General features: G+C 43.7%; 1 protein-coding gene across 4 annotated transcripts in view; it reads left to right on the forward strand.

The window, feature by feature from the left end:
* The first annotated feature begins 6379 nt into the window (after positions 1-6379).
* The window catches only part of LOC137845357 (tetraspanin-15-like), a 55633-nt gene continuing 40083 nt past the window's right edge, over positions 6380-21929 (forward strand). For 2 of the 4 annotated variants that reach the window (XM_068662483.1, XM_068662484.1), the window contains exons 1-2: positions 6383-6634; positions 14558-14743. In XM_068662483.1, the coding sequence (XP_068518584.1) occupies positions 6548-6634; positions 14558-14743 (273 nt within the window). In that variant the 5' untranslated portion in view covers positions 6383-6547. Of the gene's footprint in view, positions 6635-14557; positions 14744-21929 lie in introns of all 4 variants that reach the window. The other 2 variants (XM_068662486.1, XM_068662485.1) reach the window with 2 other exon arrangements.

Here is a 21929-nt window from a genome sequence, read left to right on the forward strand (position 1 = left end):
AATGGAAAGGGGAAAAGAGGAAAAAAGCAACGATCAAAAGCTGCGTGGAAGTGCAGAGGAAAGAAGTTACTCTCTACTTCCCACAAACATGCAATGCTTGACCACGTCCTTGAAGCAGGGCCTCAACGCATGTAGCCGGTGTTCTGGAGGACAGCTGTTTTCGCAACGAGAGCCCACCCCTCCCCTCTTCTTCCTTTTTGCACCTTTTATTGCTGAGTGTGACATCAGATGGTATGGAATATCCCTTTGGTTGGTTTAGGTCAGCTGCCCTGGTGATGTTCCTTCCTTGCTTTTTGCCTACCCCCAGCCTGCTGGCTCTCAGGGGGGTTAGAGGGAGTCCTGATGCTGTGCCAGTATTGCTCAGCAGTAGACACCACACTTGTGTGATACCAAGGCTGTTTTAGCTACACGCGCAGAGCACAGCACTGCCTGGGCTGTTGCAGGGAAAGTTAACTCCATCCCAGCCAGACCCAGCTCTCCTCCACCTCTTATTCCATAACATTTGTGTCACTCTCAGGTCCGATGTACTTTAGCATATAAGTATTCTCATCACCATTGCTCCTTGCCCTTTAGCAGATTGATAGGTAGGTACATCTTTTCATTCTATAGGTCTTTCTCAAAAACATTCATAAGAACTGGTGATGATTTAGTCTTTATCTGCCAGAGCAGGCAGCGTTGGATTTCTTGGATTTCAGGATGCCAGCACCAGCTTAGCTCGAGTTGTTGATGCACTTGCCTGGTTCCTTGCAAAGCTGAGCTGTCGTTGATCCTGCAGTGTCTTCCTACTACGTATAACTTAAATTACAGATTAGTTTTCTCCCAAGGTTAAATCTCCTTGAGGCACACACCTGATATCCCCATTCTTTTGCATTACCCACCAGGTATACCCCGGTCCTGGGGGAAGACCATCCCACAAGTGAGTTTGCCTTTTCCCGAGGCAGAAGCAACCCACACTGCCTTCCCCATCCACTTCCCTACATACACTACAGGGACTTTAGCTCCTCTCACCATGTGTAGGGGGTTTGTTTCAGCAGGACTAGCATGGTTGTCAGACCCTTTGTTGCTAACTAGCCAAGTAGACCTGGTAGATTTATGTCCCATTGTTTCCATGTCCCAGCACCCAATGCTTGTAACACGGCCTTTAACAGTCCATTGTACCTCTCAGCCTTCCCAGAGGCTTGTGGGTGATAAGGGATGTGATACACCCACTCAATGCCACGCCTCTTGGCCCAGAAAGTGACAAGATTGTTTCAGAAATGCTGTGTCAGTATTGCTCAGCAGTAGACACCACTTGTGTTATACCAGGGCTGTTCTAGCTACACATGCAGAGCACAGCATTGTCTGGGCTGTTGCAGGGAAAGTTAACTGCATCCCAGCCAGACCCAGTACAACTAGCCCCTAATTATAAGCAATATTTTGATGAAGCAGTATCTGTCAGATGTTCCATCATACATGTTTTTTTGTTGGCTTTTAACCTGAGGTCTGTGCATCTGCACCTACCCACTCAGCTCCAGCACTGGTGCAATGATTCTCAGCAGAGCAAGTTGCCGGGGGGAACACACCAAAATGTCTAAAAAGTAAGAGAAAAGAGGAAAAAAAAAATGGACCCAGTGAATGGTGCCTGTAGGAGATATAAGGAAGAAAGCAGAAACTTGTGGCACATACAAGCCTTGAAAATACAGAGAAATAGGGGATGCTCTCCTGCCTTCTCTAATAAAATTGTAGGGCTTCAGGCTGTTGAGGCTGGAAGCATCAGTTGTTTCCTGAGGGGATAATGCAGATTTATGGAGGACTGCTCCATCCTGTGCAATTAGAAGTGATGCTCTGCAGACCAGTGCTAACCAAGGAGGATGCTTGAGTACAACTGAGCCATAGGAGCTAGAAATGCCTCTGCTCCGCATCGCTTGTGCCACTGTCATGGGCACAGTGTCTGCAGTGTGATGCTGATCCTGGCACCCCAAAGACCCGCGCTTTACCCTTCTCTTGTAATCAGAGTGTTTTACAAATCAGAAAATTGCACATTAATGCTTCAGTTTTATTCCTGCTCTTTATCATGCAACATTGCTTGCTTATTATCTTAATCCTTCAAAGCTATTTCTCTTCCCCCCCATGGTTCACTTTATTCTTTATAGCTGCTGCACTCATTATTGTATTGAACCAGCTGTGCCATGATTTGCAGAGTCAAAATGTTTCCACTTTAATCACTGCCTGCCTGGGAAAATATAGGCTAAGTCATCACTTCAGTAATACTATTGCACCATGGAAGGTCTTTTCATTTGTTGATGTGTTTATTAAACAGGTTGGTGCTTTCATCTGCTGCAGGAGGGTGTAGTGAAGCCAAGGCAACAATTCAGGATGGGGAAGGGCACTGTGTAATATGGGAGCTTGTGGTTAAATGTAGTTTAGGTTTGAAGAACGCAACACACAGGGTTTCATTTAGAAATATGCAACTTGGTGTATTCATTGCCTAATTGAAAAAAATGAAAATGGAAAGGGAAAGGGAAAGGGAAAGGGAAGGAAAAAACCTGCATATGACTCAAGAGCATGGAGCATGGGGCATTAAAAGGTCAAATAAAGCATTAGCCAAATGCCACTGGTTTAGAAATACAACATCAAAGTTTGCAAATGGGGTTAGGATCAGCACAAATATTAGTGAATAAAATCACAGGGACAAGTTAAAGTTTCTTTCTGCAGCTCTGGGATGACAGGGAGCAAAATCAAACTCTGAATCAGCAAATGGGGTCTTAGTAGGGTTTGGCAGCTGGGAAAAGAGGAGGTAGCTTGCAGTTTAAGCCTGTTATGCTGTTTGGCTTCAAACATTCTCCCTTGCAGGATGAATCTCTAAATGTTGCAGGGTATCCAACAACTTTTTTTCCTGCCTCTTGCTCCTTTTTGCAAAGCTCTTCACTGTGAATAACTTGCCCATGATTTGTCCCTTCCTTTGGAGCTTGTAGCAAAACTTTCCTTCACCCATGGTTTAGACAAGATGAAAACCCATCTGTGAAGCAGCAAAGCTGTAGTGAGGGTGCTGGGAACCTTCCCATCTTCCCAGGCAGCAGCTGTGTCTGGCTTGCAAAAGAAGTGCAAGTAAGAGCAGTAGCAGCACCACTTTTCATGCAATTAAATGGTAATCTGGTTGGGAGGAACCATAATTTAGGTGCTGTTGTGGCTGTCTGATGAAGGATTGGGAGAGTCTGTGGTAGCTGCTGCTTCCCCAGCTCAGATAGAGCAGGACGGATCCCATCAGTGCACCAGGCCTGTGTGCAAAGACGTGACTTTGCCTGGGCTGAAGCGCTAAACTTTAAATTAGCACTTTCCAGCTCTAACTTGGCTGTAAGGAATTGCAATAGGATCAACTGCAATACTCAATAATTTATTCAATAGGTGCAATTAAGGCAGTGAACCCAGTCGTGGAATCAGCAAATGCTGACTGCCTGCTCCCTTACCACCTCTAGTGGTAAGCCAGTTGTTCCCATACCACTTAAATATTGGGGCTACTAAGGAGGATTTTGGTTGACCTTGTCCCATATGCAGCTAACAAAACCCAAGAGCTGCAGCTGAAAGCAGTGCACAGCACCCCTGCTTCCATCTGGCAGCTCAGCAAAATCATTGCAGAGCTCCAAAAGGCCATGGATCTAATTGTTGACCCCCAGATCCATAACAAAAGCTCCCCAAGACCCTTTTCCCCAGTTCTGTCTACTTACACAGGGCTCGCCTTGCACCTAGCAGAGCCACAAGCAGACAGGTCAAACGGGTCCCCTCCTTGCCCCAAGAGCACCAAAAATCCTGCATAAGGACCTCTCTGTACTTCTGGGCTGAAGCTGGAGAAAAAACTTATGGTATAGGTAAAGCTGGTAATGTTGGAGGAGGTAGCCACATGCCTAGGCTTGTCAAACTAATCATGCCAATGATTTGTGATTTGATATGCTTGGGAACCCCACTCAAGGGAAGAAGCAGCATCTTTATTTAAGTTTATTGTTATGCCAGCTGCATGCAGAGCACTGTGGAGAGAGCACATCAATAGCACAAGATGGTCCCTCAGAAGGTTTAGCACATTTTCCTGCAGACTCAGTTTTGGCTTTGCAGAACTATTACAGGAAACTTTCTGCCTGTAAAGCCTGGGGTAATATGTGGGGTGGATGGGAAATCCCCATCCTTGGGTGTTGGAGGGGGACGGGGTTCTGTTGGTGGAAAATCTCCCCCCAGTAGCAGCATTGCCTCCTCAAATGACTGCAAAAGCCCAAATTTTGACTGCTGATTGACATCCAGCAGTTTCTGTAGTCCTTGCTAGTCCTGAGCGTTAAATGCCAGCTGAGGCATTTCTTCCTGCAGTTAATGATTGCCTGGGCTTGATGCTACCAGGAATGGTACCACGTTAATGATTAAAAGCCGTTAAAAGATAGCTTGTTCCACGTGTGTGAAGCCTCTCTGGGTCCTTTACCTGGCTCCAGTAGCATGTGCTAGTGTTGTCCCAAAACATGGTTCTTCACCAGTGTGCAAAGAGACAATCAACACACAGAGCTGAGATACTTATTTCATGTCTGTGCAAAGATGGGTGTTAGTAGTAATTTCATAAAGCTAGCACACTGATTGTCCCAATCGCAGTTTTTTATGCTAGTCTATTTCCTTATTATCAGTTAATTATTACAGTTGGTGAATAGAAGTTCCTATATTTCTAATTAGCATTTTAACATTAAATGCTACATACAGTAACATTTTTAATCTACTATGCATATGCTGTAAGGGGTGGTTTTCAGTGAGGAGTAATATTTTTATGAGGAGGAGACTTCCTCTTCAGGAGGTGTGGTTTTCACGTAATGAGCTGAGTTCATCTTAGGGATGCAGTCTAGCTAGCTTGGGTATCTTTATGTTATCTAGCCAAGTGTGGATTCCTGGTGTCTAGTCCTAAGTTTGTCTGTCTTTTTTATTTTTTTATTTTTTTATTTTTTTTTTTGTACAAGATCTTACTGTCCTTTCTTGGTGACTCACCCTGTGATCGTATTTTATTTTATTTGTTAGTCTTTCATCACCAGTATCTCCAGAGGGGAAAAATATTCAGGAATAAAACTCAGTGACCCTAAATTGCTTCCTCTATAGATGGGCTCCTTTTCTGTCCCCTTTCCCTGCTCCCTCTGTACCCTGAGAACATCACACATAAGCGACCTTAAATAAAATTACAAGTCTTGCATAAATGTGGACTTTAGAATTATTCAGCTCAATGTTAAGCTTTCTAAAAGCTCTGCCTGCATCTCCATTGTGTCCAGTACAGCTTGTGCATTATCTATCCATTATGGTAATGTTAGTAATAAATAAATGGATGATTTAAGGTTGGTTTCTATCTCCTCATCTCTGAGTGCTCTATAGATGCAAGTGGCAAAGCATCTGTATGCATTTGTGCAGTCAGAAGAGTGCTTATTCCTTATTGTCTATCTTTTACAGAAAAGAAAGCATGGTATAAATTTTATTCAGTCAAAGGAAAAAGAAAAAAAAAAGTTAAATTTAAAGATCTCTGTATATCTGATTAAGGGTGTTCAGCTTGCAAGGGAAAATGCTGTTCAAGGAGTGTGGAGAGGGTCTTGACACTGCTTTTGCAGGTGTGCAAATGATTTTATTTTATTTTTTCAAGGAGAAAACAAACAACAACAACAACAACAAAATTTCTGAGGCACATGAGAGTTCCTCAGAGCCCAAGGTCTGAGTAACAGTGAAAATCAACACTGTCTAAGGAAATCTCTCCTTTATGGAGTGCATCAGACAGAAAATTCTCCATAAACATTGTCATATAGAAATAATCAGAGAGTTTTATCACTTTTCCCATCCATGCTGCACAAATCTGATTTTTAGAAAGAGTTATATGACATAATTTCCCACTTGTGGAATATGGGTGGTTATTTACCTGGCTGACAGGTAAATGATGCTGGGAACAAGTCTACAACGTGCTTGTAGCATTCTGTCCTGATTTATTGTACCAGAGGTTTCAGATTTGCCTGTGATTCAGTGGGGATGAGAGTCACCCTGAAACTACTCATAAATTCTAGGATAAAGCCAAGTTTTCTCATAAATTGTTCTCTTGAATGCCACTCTTAATTAAGTGCATCTCCTGAAAAGTCTCCTGCTCAGCCTTTCACTGGGTGTTGGAGTTTCTCACTGCAGGATTGCACTGGGCTCTTCCAGCACTCTGGGAAGGACAGGAAGCCCTGATTGCAACACATTTGCTGTAAAAAAAATTCTACAGACCTACTCAGACACCGATTTTTGCAACACGTCTTGAAGTAAACCTGCTTGAACAGAGGTTTGCTGTCGATCTCAGCAAGAAAGCCAAACAGCAAAGGCAGAAAAGGGTTAACGCCAGCTGCTCGTGCTTCTGCCTTCCCTCTTTCACGCTGGGTTCCTGCCAGGCGGAAGCAGTTCAAGTTGAAGGCTGGCTGCGCGCAGAGCGGTGCGGTGCGTGTCCGCGCAAATCGGGCGGTGCTGGAGGGCAGCCGGGGCAGGGAGGGGCTGGCAAGCAGCGAGCAACCCCCCCCCCCCCCCAGCCGGAGCTGCAGGGATGGCACAAGCTTCCGAGTGCCGAAACTCCCTCCTCTATTACTACAGCGTCAAATTTGCTCTGTCCACCTATGCTACTCTCTTTTCGGTAGGTGCTCGGGTTTATTTGCTGTCTTACTGGCATGGGCCCCACGGTGCCAGCCCCATGGGTTTGATACGACTTTCCAGTGTCAACATTTCCTCTTTCGAGGTATCAAATCCCTGTGGTAAAATCAGGTGCCATGGGTGTTGCAAGGTCTCTTGTGCCCTGAACTATCTGGGTCTAAAAAGGGCAATGCTGGGTGAAACTGCAGGTTTTGATGGATTTAAGACCATCATCTTCAGACTGTCCATCCCCAGAGCTGCTCCTGCAACTCCTCTATGGCAGAAAGCTGAGTTTCAAGACATGTGGATCACAAACGTGGAAATTTAATGGAAATTTAACATTTTTATGGTGCAAGAAGTTATTGGACAATAGCATTGCCCATCTCCGCTGTTACCTTTATGTGGTTTGATAGGGATGAGGCTGAAGCTGAGCATAGAAGCAGCCAGCAATGCCTGTTAGCATGGATGTGGCATTTGTGGGTATTTGGCCAGGCTTATTCATTTTTAGAGGAAAAAATGAAGCTTGTTTTTAAGCAGTTTTGACTCAGATATGATTAGGGTGAAGCCTCCCTGGCACCTGGGAGGGTGCAAGCACGTGTCTGGGCCAGGGAAGCTGGCAGGAAATTCCTCTTCCATTAGGGACAGTGCATCCACAGTTAACAGATTAGATGTGAACTTAGCACCTTCCCTGGGTTAATCTTGCATAATGCAGTCCATAATATTTACAGATATTTCCTCCTGACGTCTAATCATATTTGCCCCATGCACTGTTGCAGGCTGGTTGTGTATAGTGGTATGCATATTTAATTTGTGCAATTGATTGCACAAATATCTGTGGTGTTCCCAGGCAGGCAGAACAGAAAACAGGGTTGCAAGCAAAGTTTGAAAATGTTTTTTTTCCTATTTTATTTTGCTTTGTATTTTATTTCATTTCTTTTTATTATTATCAATGAACTGCTTGGAGAGCAACGCTCATCCTTGCTAGCTGGGGATGGTGAAGTGTGTCATCTCACCACACCAAAACAAACTTGTGTCTGCCTCAGGGCATGAATGAGAACAAGAAAAAAAAAAAAAAAAAAAAAAGGCTTTTCTTTTGCAGAGTATCTCCTCAGATTCCTGTGTGGCCTTTGGGGCAGGAAGGCTCCTGATGGGAAAAGAGGTGTCAAGTATCTCTTGAGGGCATCCAGAACCCCTGTGGGACTCCTGCTGCACTCAGGGAGAGTCAGAAACCTGAAATTTATAAAGCTTTTGTGCCTCTGGCTTGAGTGAAGCTGCCTGGAGTTTTTTGTAAGGGACAGTGCAATATTTTTGCTTGCAAAATTAATCTGTGGGAAAACCTGTTACCATGGTTTTGTTTTCTCTAAAACTCTGAGTTTTGCTCAGTTTGTGGTTTCCTAAAAATGCCTTTAAGCAGCATGGGGATGAGGGAAGAGGTGCAATTTTTTTTTTCTTCCAGTCACTTTGAACCTAGGTCTCGGCTGCACTTTGCAAATGCAGATTAATGAGGGGATGCATGAGCACAGTCATGATGCCAGATGCTGATGGATTGCTGAGTGTGTTGTGGGACAGGCATTTTGCAGAGCTCAGGATGGAGGAGCATACTACTGTGTGCTTATCCATGAGTAAGCAGAAACTCCATAATTCCCTGGTGACTGGCAAAAAAGGCTATTTTGTTTGGCTCTGACCCAGCCTGGCTTCAACCTAGAGGGATGTATTTGCTCATTATTGGTCTTGGGGTGGTCCTTGTACATGCGTGTTGAACACTGAGTCCATATGGATTGCATGGCTCTGGCGTCCTTCTCACTCCCCTGACCTACTTCTGGCCTCATTTGCACATGTCACCTTTGTATTAATTCAGTGGCTCTCCTGGACTGCTCAGTCTCACTAACCAGATGTGACTGGGGCCAGGCTTCACTGTGGCCATATGCACTTGATAATAATTATTGTACAGAAACTTCTTGCTTGCACTGAGTGAAGGCCTTGAAAATGTAGCCCCCATGGAGGAAAAAAAAAAAAAAAAAGTGGGAAAGATGTGATTCACTGGGAAGGATTGAAGAGGTTCGGGGTGACATGCATCACAGCTTCCTAGTATTGGGTGTCCCAGCCCGCAGCAAATTGGTTGAATAGAGAGAATAACACCACTGGATCCTTTCCAGCACTTTCCTGTAATGAAAGCAAATATTTATAGGTGGGAAAAACAGTAAAGAAGTGTGGGATAACTCTGATTGTGGTTCTAAACCACACATGGAGCAAATTGCCCAGAGGTTTGAGCATCACAGATTGGACCAGCAGCTTATTGCCGCTTACCACAAGTCACAGCTGACATCACTGTAGCCCATTACATTTTCTTTCCTGAAGGTCTCATCATCTCCCAAACTGCTGGATATCTGGTCTGTGCCTCCAGAAAATAAAAATGAAACAACAACAACAAAAAAAAAATCTGCTATTGTGCAGATAGCTATGACTTTTATTTTTTGTGTGGTGCCTCTGCTGTGCATTGGATGTTCATGTTTACAGGGCAAGAAACATAAGGTGTGCGACAGCCAGCATGTCACAGCTCTCCTTGCTGGTTTTATCCAGGCACATTTAATACAATTTATCATCCTTTTTGCTTGTTGGAGCAGTTCAGTTTGTGACCTGACTTAGAAAAGGAAAATTGCTTGGTGCCAAAGGCTTGTTTTCAAACTCATCTGTCCCCTACACTGAGATTGCTGGAATAATCCAACAGCACAGGAAGTTTTGCATTTAACATTTCCGTTTTGGTAAAATCTTCTGTTTCATGAGTAACTTTCCCACATTTTGCAAGGAAAATGTTGTCAAGGATTCAGCTGAGCATAAATTGATTTTTTTAAATAAATGTTTTTTTTCATATTGTTACTTTTTCCATACATTTAAAAACTGCTATTTTAATTGGCCATCATAAAAGCATATTTTTTACAATCCTGCATACTATCAGCGGTTAGGCATTATATGATGTAGTTAACCACAGTATTATTAATCCCATGATTCTATCCTTTAATGATTAAAAGTACTCAGTATTTTCTTAATCATGTTTTCTCACCTTTACATTACAGTAAAACATTTTGACTTTTCAAAGAGGAAAATAAGTGCCCTGTCTGCTAATTTGAAGGCTGACAAGTCTTCAAAAACTGGAAAAATTGATTTTATTGTGAGCCAGGTACATGAAGAACAAGATTTGGAGTTTTACATCTGGTCAGCTGAATGGAGAGCAAAATGATGCTCTATTCCCTCCTCTCCTCTATGGACCAGTGCTCTGACTCATAATCTGTCCGCCTGGGTCTGCATGGGCTTGAAGCCACCATCGTCATGACTTTTTCGTGTTCCCAAATAAGGAGAAATTACTGCCTGGCATTATCATTGACTCATCAAATTAATGCTGCCTGCCCTGGAATGAGCCATGTCTGCTGCTTGGCCCTTGGCAGGCTTTGAGGTTGCGCTGCTTTGGCCATGTTTACATCCCCTGGGATTTGCGGGACCTGTTTGCTTTCCCTGTGACTGAGAGTGGCTCCCATTACACTCAGGTCTGTTGACTCTTGGAAAAGGAGAATGTGGCACCTCTTAGGTAGTAATGGGATTTTTAGGAGAGAGTAGGACCATGTGTGTCTTTGGTTAGCATTGGTTAGCTGCCTCTTCGCAAAAGCCGAGTCATATGAGGATGTAGAAGCAACACCAAGAACCAGAGAATCCATTGCTCAGAGACAGCTTTGCAAACTCCCTGTAACACCTGTGGGTTAGCTGCAAGGTCATGCCTCCCATTTGGCACTCCTGAGCACTGCCAGCATAATCAGAGCTGTGTTTTACCTTGTCTGTGCATTAATGTCCTTTCGTCCCATTTCTTGGCATTAGTGACCTCCAAGGGCTCTAAATAACCCCTCAATCAGTGAGATTTTTGCCAAACTCCCCGTAGTTTTGTTCCCTCTCAGGACCCCACAGCCCTCAGCTCCTTTCTTTGCTATTGGAGCACTGTCTTTCCCTGCAGTGATGATTTGATCGCATGGTTAGTATATAGAAATGGGGTAATCGTCCTATCATTACAGAGCAAGTGCAGATTTGCTTTTTTGTCTTGGATGCATTGCAGAGCACTTGTAATTACCAGCTGCTGACTATCCTGGTGTTTGCGCTGCATTAAGGTGATCATTGGGCAGTTGATAATATAACTACAGAGGATTTACCGGCAGGCTTCATTATGTGCCTTACCATGCCACAGAGTGTGGGTAGTAGACAGTGGTAGTGACACTAGAAATCAAAAATGCCTGCTTTGACGGAATTTGTATGGCAATAACATCCCCTCTCCCCTTCTCCCCCTCCCAGACAAGCCCAGTGAGATTTCCTTTGCAATATCCCTTCGGTGGGAGACATACCGATACATCCATTCCCTTCCTTGGGGTGTGTGTTGCTCTGTGAGATTCTTTCTTGTGCTTGAAGGTGCTTTGAGTGGCAACAATTCACTTTTTTTTTTTTTTTAATTTTAGGGTGCTTTTTAGCAGGCAGAGTGTGGAGATGGTCCAGCCTACAGTGATAACCCTAAGCCAAGTAGTCTGCGAAGTGCTGGGTGACTTCTTAAACTAGGAGTCGAGCAGAGATAACTAAAAAAATCAAGAAGATCAAGACAGTATTTGCCAACTTTGCTTCTTCAAATTTGCTTGTTAGTCCTGGGGAAGGGAAGAGTTTGAGGTGTGCACAGCACCGTCCAGGCGCTTAGAGCAGGGTCTGGGGCTGCATGCAGTGATGCTGGGAGGAAGGACCAGCACAGCCTCCTGCATGCCACGTACTTTAAATGTTTTGAGGATGATTTCAGCCCAAGAAAAGATATTTTTAAGCACTGCATCCTGAAAACCCTCCTTGGTTTTGCTCCCTTGGTAGCAGGTGAAGCCCAGCCTGTGCAAGATGTTTCATCAGCCAGAGTCTCCAGCCCTCAGCCTCACTTCCAGATTTCCTTCATGCATTTCCAAAATCTCTTCCTTCATTCACATCACATATCATTAATTAAAATGGAGAAAGTGTTTCTGATTGTCACGCAGGAGAGACATTGGGGATTATTAGCAGGAGATGCATGATGTGTGTTAGTATCTACCCCCTACCTTCAAATCCAAATGTATTTGCTGGGTCGCAGTATAAGAGAGAAACATTAAATCAAGCCTAATCCCAATGCACTGAGCTGATGCTTAAAATAGAGGATAAAGATAAAAGTGTGATTAAAAGGCAGTCATCAGAAATAGGCCTGGGTGTTTAGTTTCAAATCGCTAACATTTTGTAAAATACCACAGGTCTAAGCTTAATTTTTTTGAGAGATTTCAGTTCGTCTACAGAAGAGATGTAGCTTGGAAGTGGATAGTGGTGGATGGACATAAACTAGCTAAAATAACTCTCCACAAATAGTGTCCTACCAGAGTAGAGAAGAATATAAATAATCTCCCCAAAGGAGCATACATTGTGTGAGAATTAAGGATTGAATTGTCAGAGCAAATTAGCAGGAAGGCTTTGAGCAAACTCATTAGGAGCAATGTAGCCCCTTAGAAAGGTGAAAGCAATAGAAAAGGAATAAGAAAAGGAGGTTTTCTCCTCTTTGGCAGTACAGCATTTTGAACGCGGGCACCTGCAGCCAGCATCTTTCCTGAAGGAGTTTTCCACTGGTATTTGGTGTGGGAAGAGCTTCAAAAAGCAGCATGAAAATCACTCGGTGCTCCTCACTTTCCTCACTAAACTTTCCAGGTTTCAATTCAGTACCAGACATTTGACGAATGGCACCCAACAGCACCAAACACTTGGAATCACCTTGCTGGCTTTGGATCTGCAGGAGCTGAAAGGATGAAAACAGGCCTTTTTGGAGACTTGTTTTATCCCAGCACCACTTTTTTTCACTTATGGCCATTCCATTAAAGGAGGTGGTGGTGGTGGGGGGAGTTTGTCACAATCCATTGCAACTTTTTATGATGTCTGAGATCTAGTGGCTCTCTATGAGTTTCAGAGCAATTTGGTGCTCAAGGCAGGTGCTGTAGTGGCATGAGTAGTTTTGGGGATCATGATATGTAGGGGGGAAACTTGGGGAAGGTGGGCTGGCAGTGTTAATGTCTGCCACCCTCTGGACAGCATGGTGTCTATGAAACCCAGGGCAAGAGCCAGCCCAAGCATCCAAACATATACAAGCAGGAAGGGGAGAGGAAAAGCCTAGTAAAATGAAGGTCAAAACTCTTCAGCTAGGTGTATAATGCTGCCTTTATACATCCAATTTGCAGCCAGAAGAGCAGCCTCTTCTCAAGTGCTCTTGAAGAGCAAAGGAGATGTGCTGTATGCTGACAGCACCATTTGGGATTGGGTTATAAATGCATTGGAGCTGGGAGTCTTTTGCTTGGCTCGCATAGAATCATAGAATGCCCTGAGCTGACAAATACCTACAAGTATCATCAACTCCTGGCTCCACACAGGACCACAGAAAATTCAACCGTATTTGTAAGACCATTGTCCAAACACTTCTTGGACTCCAGCAGGAGTGACCACTTCCCTGTTTCAGTGCCCGACCACCCTCCCAGTGAAGAACCTTTTCGTAATATCCAGCCTGAACCTCCCCTGTCACAGCTCCATGCCATTTCCTTGGGTCCCATTGCTGTCACCAGAGAGCAGGGAGCAGCGCCTGACCCCCGTCCCGCTCCCCTTGAGAGGAAGCTGCAGCCCGCCACGAGGCCTCCCCTCCGTCTCCTCTTCTCAGGGCTGAAACAATCAAGTGATCTCAGCCACTCCTCCTACATCTTCTCCTCTAGATTCTTCACCATTTTTGTGCATGGTGCTTGAGGTGAGGCCTCACCAGCACAGAGCAGAGTGGGACGGCCACTTCCCTTGAGCAGCTGGCAGTGCTGTGCCTGAAACAGCCCAGGGCACGGTCAGCCCGTTTGGCTGCCAGGGCACACTGCTGGCTCGTGTTCAACTTGCCATCAACCAGATCCCCCAGATCCCTCTCCAGGGGGCTGCTCTCCAGCCTCTCATCCCCCAGTCTGCACATATAGCCAGGATTGCCCCGTCCCAGGTGCAGAATCCAGCACATGCTCTTGTTAAACTTTCTGCAGTTGGTGATTGCCCAGCCCTCCAAACTGTCAAGATCTCTCTGCAAGGCCGCTCTGCCCTCAAGGGAGTCAGCAGCTCCTCCTAATTAATATCAGCTGCAAGCTTACTTAGCACGCATTCCAGTCCTGCATCCAGATCATGTATAAAACATTGAAGAGAACTGGCCCCAAAATGGAGCCCTGGGGAACTCCATTAGTACCCATTAGACATCAGCCCAATGTAACCCCGTTTACCCTTTGAGCCCAGCCTGTCAGCTAGTTGTTCAGCCTTTGTAGCGTGCATTTGTCCAGCTGTACGGTGGACGTTTTGTCCAGAAGGATACTGTAAGAAACAGCATCAAGAGCTTTGCTGAATTCCAAAAAGTTCACATTTACTGGTTTCCCTTGGTCAACTACGTGGGTAACGTTGTTGTCAAAGTTAATTTGGTTAGTTAAACGGGACTTCCCTTGTAAGCACATGTTGGCAGTGACAAATGACTGTGTTGTCTTTCAGGTGGTTTTCAGTAACTTCCAGAATACTCTTCTCCACAATTTTGCCAGGCACTGAAATGAGCTGACAGGCCTGTAATTACCAGGGCCTTCTTTCTTAGCCTTCTTGGAAACTGGGACATTTGCAAGCTTCTAGTCAACTGGGATCACTCCAGATTCCCAAGGCCACTGAAAAATAACTGAGAGGTGGTGACATCAGCCAGCTCTTCTTGATGAATCCCATCAGACTAACGTGCATCTAGCTGGAGCAGCAATACCCACACAAGTTGTCCCTGGGGCCTCTTCCACCTTCACCTTTCCCTCAAAGCCTCTGCTTTTTCCCATTGGCACCTGATACCCATCTCATACTTCCCTTCCAGATCCTTGGCCTCATGATCCTTTGCATAGGGATTTATGCTGAAGTGGAGAGGCAGAAGCACAAAACCTTAGAAGGAATCTTCCTCGCTCCAGCCATTGTCCTGCTTCTGCTGGGCTTCACCATGTTCTGCGTCTCCTTCGTCGGCATGGTGGGGAGCCTCAGGGACAACCGGACACTGCTAAAGACGGTAAGGCTGGTGCCACCACCGGGTTTTCCAGATGATTTCATAGAGGAAATTTAATGTATCCTAATGAGTCACCACCATCACTTACTGGAAGTGTGTGCCCATTACTGGCTTTAGGTGCAGCTTGATGTTTTTAGCTCTGCCGTGGAGCCAGTGGAGGAGTAACAGGGAGAGGATATATATAAATTGCAGAGCCGACACCCTGTTATCCTCAGATGAATGCTTCCCAGCATCTGCAGGAGGCATTGCTGCCTTCCACCTGGAGTGGCAAGTGAATTATTTTAGGGCTCAGATCCTGTCTCTGGTGGAGGAAAGGCTCTGCTTATCTTTATTTCAGTTGCCAGGATGCCAATGGAAAGTAACTTTGTTTCCTTTTCTACTGAAGTATTAGTATAGAGGAAAATGGCCTTTGAAGCCAAACTGAAAGAAATCCAGGACACCACTGCAAAACTGTTCACTCCTAACCTGTTTCCCAAAGGTTGTGTCAGAACAGCAGCATCCAAGCGCCTATTCTGCCATTTGCTCTTGGGGTGACACCTCTGTCTCCGGTGGGAAGCATGAGATTGAAGGGGTTTATAAACTTAGTTATAGGCCATTTACGAAGCTCCTCCATCATGCTCACCCAGGGCTGATATCCGATGACACGCTCAGTGCTAGCTCTGTTGGTCCTACAGCTGTAACTGACACTCCCTCAGTGATGAAGTTGCTTTCAGATGAATAATCTGTGCCAGCCCACAGAGTCTTCCTGCTGGCACATGCATGCCTTGCATGCTAATGGTTCACATAACACCTTTTTCTCCTACTAGTTTGAGTTGATTGGTTTATTAAAATCGAACACAGGGTAGTTAGCTAGCTCTCACTTCCACTGGCTTGCAATATTCCTTTAAAAATTGCTCAGCATTTCACACACACAGAATCACACAGAATCATCTAGGCTGGAAGAGACCTCCAAGATTACCTAGTTCAACCTCTGAGCTAACACTAACAAGTCCTCCACTAAGCCATATCACTAAGCTGTACATCTAAACATCTTTTAAAGACCTCCAGGGATGGTGACTCCACCACTTCCCTGGGCAGCCCATTTCAATGCCTAACAATCCTTTCGGTAAAGAAGTTCTTCCTAACATCCAACCTAAAACTCCTCTGTCGCCAGGCACATGGGAGAATAGACCAATCCCCACCTCGCTACAGCCTCCTTTAATGTACCTATAGAGAGCGATAAGGTCGCCCCTGAGCCTCCTCTTCACCAGGCTGAACAAGCCCAGCTCCCTCAGCCACTTCTCGTAGGACTTGTTCTCCAGACTCCTCACCAGCTTCGTTGCTCTTCTCTGGACTCTCTCGAGCACCTCGATGTCCTTCTTGTAGCGAGGGGCCCAAAACTGAACACAATACTCGAGGTGTGGCCTCACCAGAGCTGAGCACAGGGGGACAATCACTTCCCTAGCCCTGCTGGTCACACAGCTTCTGATACAAGCCAGGATGCCGTTGGCCTTCTTGGCCACCTGAGCACACTGCTGGCTCATATTCAGCCGACTGTCCACCATCACTCCCAGGTCCTTCTCTGCTAGGCAGCTTTCTCACCACTCATTTCCCATCCTGTAGCACTGCTTGGGGTTGTTGTGCCCCAGGTGCAGGACCCAGCACTTGGCCTTGTTGAACTTCATACAGTTGGCTTGCATTTTGAACTAACACAGATTAGAGCCCAGATCAGAAAGACAATATTATCTCTGCTCCTGCATTACTGGACGAAATTATTACTGCTTTCCAATACATCCTGTTCCATGCCACCTGTGATAGGTGGTTGTTTGCATTGCATTTAAGAAGGTGACTAGGATCAAAACTGTGCTCTGTTGAGGTGTGATACCACCTGGTCCATTCAAGAGCTCAGAATAAGCTATCTCCTGACTGTGAGTGCTTGGAAAAGTCTCTAAATGAGAGGTCAGAGAAGTCCTGTCCAGGTGACACTTGTGGTATTTAAATAACCCTGATAGCTCAATAAACAAGCAAACAATCAAACAAACTCTCTGTCAGCTGACTTTTTTCTTTCTCTTTGGGTTCTGAGTTATCCCAGCGTGTATTTGCCTTGACTGAATTATATCTCTAGTATATAACTGCCTTTTTGCTGTCCATAAAAGCAACTTGAAGCTCTATGTTTCTTCATGACGTAAGCCCAGATGATATTTTTCTGCCAAAACTGAAGTTATGTCACGTGTGGAGAACTTTACACCTTTTTCCTCTATCTACCTTTAAAGTTATACTGTATTGTGTTCATTCTATCTAGGATTTTGTGTTCATTCTATCTAGGATTTTGATATCCTTTGATTTCCAAAGAAGGATAATCACATCAAATTTTTCATAATATTTTCCTTTCTGTGCTAATACTTAGGATTCGTGGCTAATACTCTTTTTCTTTGGCTGGCTTTGGAAGTGGAAAATTGACACATCAGAGGGTAAGAAATCTCATCCTCATGGCAACCCAGGGCAACAGAAACCCAAGCTGATTAACTGCATTTCACGGGTTGTCAGTCAAATCAATTCTGTGATGGGCATAGTTGAGAAAAAGAAAATAATCTATTTGGATTGTTGTTTTTTTCTCTTCTCCCTGTAGATATAACCAGCTTCATGCCTGCCATGTGGAATAAATAAAACAATACATGTGGAAGTCATCAAGCACAAAAACCCATGCATCCCTTTTTGATAGGTTACAAGAAAGGGGATGCTGCTCTCCTGTGTCAAAATACATTGTATTTTTATTTTTCAGAGGTACTCCAGGCTTCTTGGTCACTTATATTTGGCTGCAGATTGCCACAAATTCATTATCAATTTTCTAGCAGCAGATAGGGGAAGTGATATTTCTAATAATGGATCCAGCCTAATTCGCAGTCTTTGAGCTGAAACACTGTTTCCCCCATGGATATATTCAATTTGATGGGCATCAGCACAAAGAGGAAAACATGGCAGCAGTCTTTCCAAGATGAAGTGCACTTTATCCCAGTAGCCCAAAACAGGTCCCCAGTGAGACTGGGCTGCACTGGAAAGACCATTGTTGCCAGCATGGTTTTATGGCACTGAATTACTTGATGCCTTTATGTGCTTTTACCTTCTCATAGTTACATTGTCTTGAACATCCGTACATGCCATTTTCTGGGAAATCACACTAATAATGATGAGTAAAAAACTTCCCTGAACTTCAAATCAATAATAAAAATTGAATCGTCTCTTCATCTAAAAATATGTCTTGCTAACTTGGAGAGCAGACAGTAAATTCCTCCTATTTAGGAAAAAAATATTTCAGTGCCCTACAAAAATCCATCAACTAGCACTTGACATTAATAACCAACTTTTACGAAGTATTGTAAGTGTAGGTGTGGGCGTGTACATACTTGTTAAATCCTCATTGATCCCAGTCATTTACTGCTATTAAAAGGATTATCGTTTTTCTCGGCCTCATGGACAAAACTCTACCAATGTTTCTCTTGGGCAAAACAGTTATGAGTGCCATTAAACTTCTAACTCTGATTCTTAATGTATTATTCTAATATCCCCCCTGCAAGATTACTACAGCTGAAATTAGATTTTGGTATTAATCTTTTCTTATGTTGTTCTCTCAAGACATTACCTGTAATTGCCATAAACATGCACACACCTCTTACCCGTGTGTAAACCAGATTATCACTTCTTTAATTACTTCTCTAATATCCAGAGCACAGACTATTCAATAAAGCCTCCATCTGCTTGCAGTTCTCAGCTCAAGTATATTAGAAAAATTACATGCAAGACCTGGGGATTTTAGCTGCTGATAGAAGTAATTGGTGTTACAAAGACCTGTACTTAATAGGTGGGCTAGGAGCTTATGCTTGGGAATCAAGTTTTAAGTTGCTGTTTGCTCACCATTAAAATTTGCAAGGCTTGAATAACTGTAAATTGTCTGATGAAGACAGCTTGACTCTGTTTTCAGGAACTTCAGGGTGATTTAGCAAATGGATTGTAAAATAAGTATTTCTCTTAATTAGATGGCCAAGGTGGGGGGAGAGAGGGAGCTGGGTTGATTTGGTTTAAGATCTGGAAACACTATGGAACAGTTTGTTCCATGCAGTTTTTTCACTTGATTACATCCAAATTGACTCTTATTCATAGTGTTTTTAGAGTTCTTTTTGACAAAAACGTGTATCATACTCAGCAACTCTTGCCTGGGTGTTTGGTTCCCACATATTCATCCCATGTATGTTTGACATTCCAAAAAGTTACTAAACCCCTAAATATGCAGAGGCAGTTTCTGTAGAGTTACATTTGTTTTATGTAGAACAGGAAAGAGATGAGAATCCAGGTCGGACAAGAAAACCAGCTTTGCCTTTTTTGTGTGTGTCCATTTGGTGAGCTTCTTTGGTGCCTCCCTTTCTGCCTTGGATTGGCCCAAATTCATCACACTGGGCAGAATTTGACCTTTGGTCTGTGAAAGTGAGAGATAGACCACTGCACCAACTCTTTTGGCGTTTTGGAAGTTGTATATATGTATATATACATATATATGTGTATATATATACATATATATATATATATATATTTGGCTGTACTGCTGTTTCCAAAAGACGGTAATGCCAAGATGTGAAAAGCAAACTCTGGCAACCACCAGAAGCTTTGCCATTTGTTTTATTTGCAATTCTTATATTTTTTTTCTCTCAAGGTCACGCTGTGACACGACTTCCCAACCAGAGCTTGAAGTGTGCCTTTTCTACAGCTTCTGATTGCACATGTAAATAGAAAGACTAAATGCTAGAAAATGTCATATTTGTCAGGTTTGGAGAGGGGAGCGAAAACGGCTGTGGGGAAATGGGTGGCAATCACAGAGCTATTGTGTGAATGGAGAAGCATCCTTCTCCCAGCAAGACAAATTTCACCTTGAGGACAGTCAGATATTACAGTGATTTGAAGGTTTGGGGCCCTTGCCATTTCTGAATGAAAGCAATCAGAAGAACACATGTGGAGGAGCACTTTGTGGTCTGAGCTGGTCCAAGCAGCTGGTTTTCACAGAATCATAGTATATCCCAAGTTGGAAGAGACCCATAAGGATCATCAAGTCCAACTCCATTTTCCATTCACTTTTCTCTGCTTTCAAGGTAGATGAAAGTTAATTGGAGGATGGTTTGTGCAAAGCATCACTGCAAACCCCCAATTGCTCTTTGCAGCCTGAGGGTCTCTCTTTGCTTGCTTGGGTCTGAGGCTTGCTGCCCTGCGGGGCTCAGCTCCTTGCATCAGCAGCAAAGAGTTTCCTCTGGATGTCAATATCAGCAGGTTTCAGCAGTATTGGTTTAAATCCCCAAAAAGCAAATTTCTGGTAATTAGCACACAAAGAGGATCCTCTTGAGAAAGCAATGTAAGAAACTTTCCCACAGAGGTTTGCTTAGGGATATGCATATATTTCCTTTTCTTGTTAAGCCCGCTGATTATATAGTTCTCTGATTAGAAGCGCTCTAAACAAAACCACCATTTTCTTGGTTTTTCTGCTTTGCTACACAGAGGGGTCAATAAATAAGCAAACCTGACATTTATGCAGCAGCAAGTGTTCAGGATTGCTAGGGGAGCTGAGCACTTAATTAACTCTGAAGCAAATGCTTGGAGTGAAAGGAGCAGAGCCTGGATCTGCTGTGACAGGGCTTTAGGCCAGGCAGGTAGCGATGCTCTTCACAGGTAGCCTTGCCTTTTGCACTGTGTTTGCCTAAGGAGCTCCTCTATGAACTGGACTAAGCATCTGCAGCCCTCTCATGTGTGGGACTGATCTATAATTGCTAAAACATCAAAATCCCAGAAAGGTACAGTCAGAAAAAGCTCTCTACATCTAATTTGTTCTCCTTTAAATCTATTTTTCTTCATATGTAGTAATTATTATTTGACTGAGACAAAGTAGGAGCCCCGGAGCAGCAAGAGGAGCTTTCTGCAAGCAGTAGTAGCTGATCTCCTCCATTAAGGGTTAGTCACCTCTTGGCTGGGGCTTTTTAATCACTGCAACATGCTTTAAATGGAGATTCATTTTGGCTCAGGTTTGGCACCAGGGGAGAAGAGGGAGCTGGAGCCATGTAGGTGTTTGTCACATTTATTTGCACTTCCACATTGAATTTCTTGCTGTGACCCCATTCACTGTCTTTCTAGGAGCAGATTGGGAACGTTTTGCAAGCAGAAAAGCATAGTTTATCCTTCCCAAGCTGGATATGTTAAGTATCACCAGCAAACTTCTAGCTGTTCCATTCCTTTATTTGGTACTTGCTCTTTTTTTTTTTTTCTCTTTCCTTTTTTTTTTTTATTTTTTTTTTTATTTTTCTTTTGAATCATAGAACTAAATTAGTCATTGCAACAATAACAGCCATCCTTGCAGTGAATTAGTGGGGCTTCGTGCCTTCTGGAAAGCCCAGTAAATACTGATTTTATAAAGTCATTCCAAAAATCCTTCAACTGTGGATTATTTATCGACATGGACAACCAGATGTTTCTGGTTCTGGTTTCTCACAGGTAGAATTGCAGGGTCATTGCTCTGGGATGTTATCCACATGCATTGCAGAACATGTTAAAAACATCTTTCACCAGATGGCAAAATCAATGTGGACCTTTCAGTGGAAGTATTGTTTGGAGTTTGCATAACCAGATGCGAACAAGCATCTTCAGAGTTACTATCCTTTTCAGTATGATTTTCTTATTTATTATTTTTTTGATAGTAGTTATAGCCTATGCTGTATTTTCACTGCCTAAAGAGAACTGTCAGTAGTGCCCTAGTGTTCTTCAAAGTTGATGCTACCCATTGTGCGATGATGAGATGCTGGTGAGCATTGGATGAAGCTCAAGGAGTTTTCTTTTTGCAAAGTCTGAGATGATATTAATAGCATCCAACTGGTTTGATCTGTATTAGGAGTTTGCAGTGCATTGCCTGATGCTTTCTATAGGATTGAGCTGATTGTGCCATAGAAATATTTTTTTTTATGATTGGGGAGGAAAGCAACAGGTACATACATCTTTGGAAAGAGGTGAAATTTGATAGTTTGGCCCTCAAACTCTGAAATGTTAGATTTGCAGAGAGACGTCACTCATGGAACTGCATGGACAGGACTGTAGGAAGCACTATCCACCCCTATTCATAAAAAAACTCCTTCTCTGTGTTTTTTTTTGGGGGGAGGATGAGGGTGTTGTAGCTCAACCTGGT

This window comes from Anas acuta, chromosome 27 (assembly GCF_963932015.1).
Source record: "Anas acuta chromosome 27, bAnaAcu1.1, whole genome shotgun sequence".
Lineage (NCBI taxonomy): Eukaryota > Metazoa > Chordata > Aves > Anseriformes > Anatidae > Anas > Anas acuta.